At 54.3% G+C, this 4,587-nt stretch overlaps 1 protein-coding gene across 1 annotated transcript; it reads left to right on the top strand.

Annotated features, from left to right (window-relative positions):
* Positions 1-672: 672 nt before the first annotated feature.
* LOC135973611 (uncharacterized) lies at positions 673-3,831 on the top strand. The gene is made up of 2 exons (XM_065557445.1): positions 673-3,166; positions 3,543-3,831. The coding sequence occupies exon 1, from the start codon at positions 897-899 to the stop codon at positions 2,196-2,198; it is 1,302 nt and encodes a 433-aa protein (XP_065413517.1). The 5' UTR covers positions 673-896; the 3' UTR covers positions 2,199-3,166; positions 3,543-3,831.
* Positions 3,832-4,587: the final 756 nt, after the last annotated feature.

The following is a 4,587-nucleotide window of genomic DNA, read 5'->3' as shown; positions in this document are numbered from 1 at the left end:
GACGATGATGGCTATCAGTTGTATTATGCTATTTTCTGCCAAGCGCCCAGTATTTTCTGCCAAGCACCCAGAAGATGCCAAGGGCCATCAGTCATGCTGCACCGTCATCTGCCAGCTTAAGATGTAAAAAATAGATTTGTTCTGTATTCATTTGCTTCCCCCTCCCTCCGTGAAATCAACGGCCTGCTAAACCCAGGGTTTTGAGTTCAATCTTTGTGGGGGGCCATTCTGTGTGACAGTTGTTTGTGTTCAGAGCCGGCTCTAGGCACCAGGCACCCAAGCACATGTTTGGGGCGGCACCTGGTAAGGGGCGGCGGGGGGAGCGCGGCACGGCATTCTGTGGGGGGGCACTCCGGCGGCGTGGCGTGGCGCTGGGGGGGCCAGGCTCCGGTTGCGCGGGGCTCGGCGAGGGGGCAGCGCGGGCGCGGCGCTGGAAGGAGGTTCCGGCGGTGCTCGGCGGGGGGCAGGGGCGGGCTCCAGCAGCGCGGGGCTCGGCGCTCGGGGGGGATGCGGCGCGGGAGGGGGGTTCCGGCGGCGCTTGGCAGGGGGCGGGGGCGGGCTCCGGCGCCGGGGGGGCGTCGCGGAGCTCGGCGCTCGGGGGGGGGTTTTCCGGCGGCGCTCGGCTGGGGGGTGGCACGGCACTCGGCTGGGGGGGGCGGCGCGGCCCGGCGCTCGGCGGGGGGACTGGGGGCCGGCACTTCTTTTTGCTGCTTGGGGCAGCAAAAAAGCTAGAGCCGGCCCTGTTTGTGTTTCTCCCTGATGCACAGCCACCTTTGTTGATTTTTAATTCCCTGTACCTGTACGCAATGTCGTCACTCGCCCCTCCCTCCCTCCCTCTGTCCGTCAGATACTAGTTTCGCGCCTTTTTTCAGACCAGACGCCATAACACTGGGATCATGGAGCCCGCTCAGATCACCGCGGCAATGATGAGCACTATGAACACCACGCACATTGTCCTGGAGTATATGCAGAGCCAGGACATGCCAAAGCAAAACCAGGACCAGCCGAGGAGGCGATTGCAGCGTGGCGACGAGAGTGATGAGGAAATTGATATGGACATAGACCTCTCACAAAGTACAGGCCCCAGCAATGTGCAAATCATGGTGTTACTGGGGCAGGTTCATGCCGTGGAACGCCGATTCTGGGCCCGGGAAACAAGCACAGACTGGTGGGACCGCATTGTGCGGCAGATGTGGGACGATTCCCAATGGCTGCGAAACTTTCGCATGCGTAAGGGCACTTTCATGGAACTTTGTGACTTGCTTTCCCCTGCCCTGAAGCGCCAGAATACCAGGATGAGAGCAGCCCTCACAGTTGAGAAGCAAGTGGCAATAGCCCTGTGGAAGCTTGCAACGCCAGACAGCTACCGGTCAGTCGGGAATCAATTTGGAGTGGGCAAATCTACTGTGGGGGCTGCTGTGATCCAAGTTGCCAGGGCAATGAAAGACCTGGTGATATCAAGGGTAGTGACTCTGGGAAACGTGCAGGCCATAGTGGATGGCTTTGCTGCAATGGGATTCCCAAACTGTGGTGGAGCGATAGACGGAACCCATATCCCTATCTTGGCACCGGAGCACCAAGCCACCGAGTACATAAACCGCAAGGGGTACTTTTCAATGCTGCTGCAAGCCCTGGTGGATCACAAGGGACGTTTCACCAACATCAACGTGGGATGGCCGGGAAAGGTACATGATGCTCGCGTCTTCAGGGGCACTGGTCTGTTTCGAAAGCTGGAGGAAGGGACTTTCTTCACGGACCAGAAAATAACCGTTGGGGATGTTGAAATGCCTATAGTTATCCTTGGGGACCCAGCCTACCCCTTAATGCCATGGCTCATGAAGCCGTACACAGGCAGCCTGGACAGTAGTCAGGACTTGTTCAACTACAGGCTGAGCAAGTGCCAAATGGTGGTGGAATGTGCATTTGGACGTTTAAAAGCGCGCTGGCGCAGCTTACTGACTCGCTCAGACCTCAGCGAAAAGAATATCCCCATTGTTATTGCTGCTTGCTGTGCGCTCCACTATATCTGTGAGAGTAACGGGGAGACATTTACGGCGGGGTGGGAGGTTGAGGCACATCGCCTGGCCGCTGATTATGCACAGCCAGACACCAGGGCGGTTAGAAGAGCACAGCAGGGTGCAGTGCGCGTCAGAGAAGCTTTGAAAATGAGTTTTGTGACTGGCCAGGCTACAGTGTGAAACTTCTGTTTGTTTCTCCTTGATGAACCCTCCGCCCCACCCCGCAACCCGGTTCACTCTAGTTCCCTGTAAACCAACCACCCCACTCTCCCCTCCCCCTTCAAGCACCGCTTGCAGAGGCAATAAAGTCATTGTTACTTCACATTCATGCATTCTTTATTAATTCATCACACAACTAGGGGGATAATTGCCAAGGTAGCCTGGGATGGGTGGGGGAGGAGGGAAGGAAAAGGACACACTGCAGTTTAAAACTTTAACTTTTATTGAAGGCCAGCCTTCTGATGCTCGGGCAATCATCTGGGGTGGAGTGACTGGGTGGCCGGAGGCCCCCCTCCGTGTTCTTGGTCATCTGGGTGAGGAGGCTATGGAACTTGGGGAGGAGGGCTGTTGGTTACACAGGTGCTGTAGCAGCGGTCTCTGCTCCTGCTTCCTTTCCTGCAGCTCAACCATACGCTGGAGCATATCAGTTTGATGCTCCAGCAGCCGGAGCATCGACTCTTGCCTTCTGTCTGCAAGCTGACGCCACCTATCATCTTCAGCCCGCTACTTGCTTTGTTCATCCCGCGATTCAGCACGCCACCTCTCCTCTCGTTCATACTGTGCTTTTCTGTAGTCTGACATTGACTGCCTCAACACATTCTGCTGTGCTCTTTCAGCGTGGGAGGATATCTGGAGCTCCGTGAACATGTCATCCCGAGTCCGCCGTTTTCTCCTTCTAATCTTCACTAGCCTCTGTGAAGGAGAAACATTTGCAGCTGGTGTAGGAGAAGGGAGAGGTGGTTAAAAAAGACACATTTTAGAGAACATTGGGAACACTCTTTCACGTTAAATTTTGCTGTTCACATTACACAGCACGTGCTTTCGTTACAAGGTCGCATTTTTCCTCTTATATTGAGGGCCTGACGGTTTGGTGTGAGAGATCACTCACGCAGTGCCAGGCAACAGATTTCGGCTTGCAGGCAGCCATGGTAAGCCACAGTCTTTTGGCTTTTTTAACCTTCTTAACATGTGGGAATGGTTTCAAACAGTAGTGCCCTCATTTCCCATACCAAGCACCCAGTGGGTTGGCCATTTAAAATGGGTTTGCAATGTAAAAGGAGGGGCTGCGGTTCCCGGGTTAACATGCAGCACAAACCCAACTAACTCCCCCCCCCCCCCCCCCCCCCAATTATCGGGGATGATCACTTCACCCCTTCTCCCCACCGCATGGCTAACAGCGGGGAACATTTCTGTTCAGCTGAGCAGGAACGGGCACCTCTGAATGTCCCCTTAATAAAATCACCCCATTTCAACCAGGTGACCGTGAATGATATCACTCTCCTTATCACTCTTTGTTATCCTCAGGAATGGATGTTGTCTGCATGCCAGCAAACACCGGGACCATACGCTGCCATGCTTTGTTATGCAATGATTCCAGACTATGTGCTATTGGCATGGCATGGCGGTCGGGATAAGGCAGCCCTCCCCAGAAACCTTTTGCAAAGGCTTTGGGAGTACATGAAGGAGAGCTTTCTGGAGATGTCCCTGGAGGATTTCCGCTCCATCCCTATACACGTTAACAGACTTTTCCAGTAGCTGTACTGGCCGCGATTGCCAGGACAAATTAATCATTAATCATTAAACACGCTTGCTTTTAAACCATGTGTAATATTTACAAAGGTACACTCACCAGAGGTCCCCTGTGTGCCCTCAGGGTCTGGGAGCACGCCTTGGGTGAGTTCGGGGGTTACTGGCTCCATGTCCAGGGTGACAAATATATCCTGGCTGTTGGGGAAACCGGTTTCTCCACTTCCTTGCTGCTGTGAGCTATCTAAATTATCTTCATCCTTCTCTTCCTCATACCCCAAACCCTCTTCCCTGTGTGTTTCTCCAGTGACGGAGTCATAGCACACGGTTGGGGTAGTGGTGGCTGCACCCCCTAGCATGGCATGCAGCTCCGCATAGAAGCGGCATGTTTGCGACTGTGCCCCGGACCTTCCATTTGCCTCTCTGGCTTTGTGGTAGGCTTGCCTTAGCTCCTTAATTTTCACGCGGCACTGCTGTGCGTCACTGTTATGGCCTTTGTCCTTCATGGCCTTGGAGACCTTTTCTAATATTTTGCCATTTCATTTACTGCTACGGAGTTCAGCTAGCACTGATTCATCTCCCCATATGGCGAGTAGATCCCATACCTCCCGTTCGGTCCATGATGGAGCTCTTTTGCGATCCTGGGACTCCATCACGGTTACCTGTGCTGATGAGCTCTGCGTGGTCACCTGTGCTGTCCACGCTGGGCAAACAGGAAATGAAATTCAAATGTTCGCGGGGCTTTTCCTGTCTACCTGGTCAGTGCATCTGAATTGAGAGTGCTGTCCAGAGCAGTCACAATGAAGCACTGTGGGATAGCTCC

This window comes from Chrysemys picta, chromosome 9 (genome assembly GCF_011386835.1).
Source record: "Chrysemys picta bellii isolate R12L10 chromosome 9, ASM1138683v2, whole genome shotgun sequence".
Taxonomy (NCBI): domain Eukaryota; kingdom Metazoa; phylum Chordata; order Testudines; family Emydidae; genus Chrysemys; species Chrysemys picta.
Note: the sequence above shows the minus strand (reverse complement) of the source record. Positions and strands in the feature narration are given on the sequence as shown.

Coding starts and splice junctions, on each gene's coding strand:
- LOC135973611 (XM_065557445.1), top strand. CDS start 897: ATGGAGCCCGCTCAGATCACCGCGGCAATGATGAGCACTATGAACACC.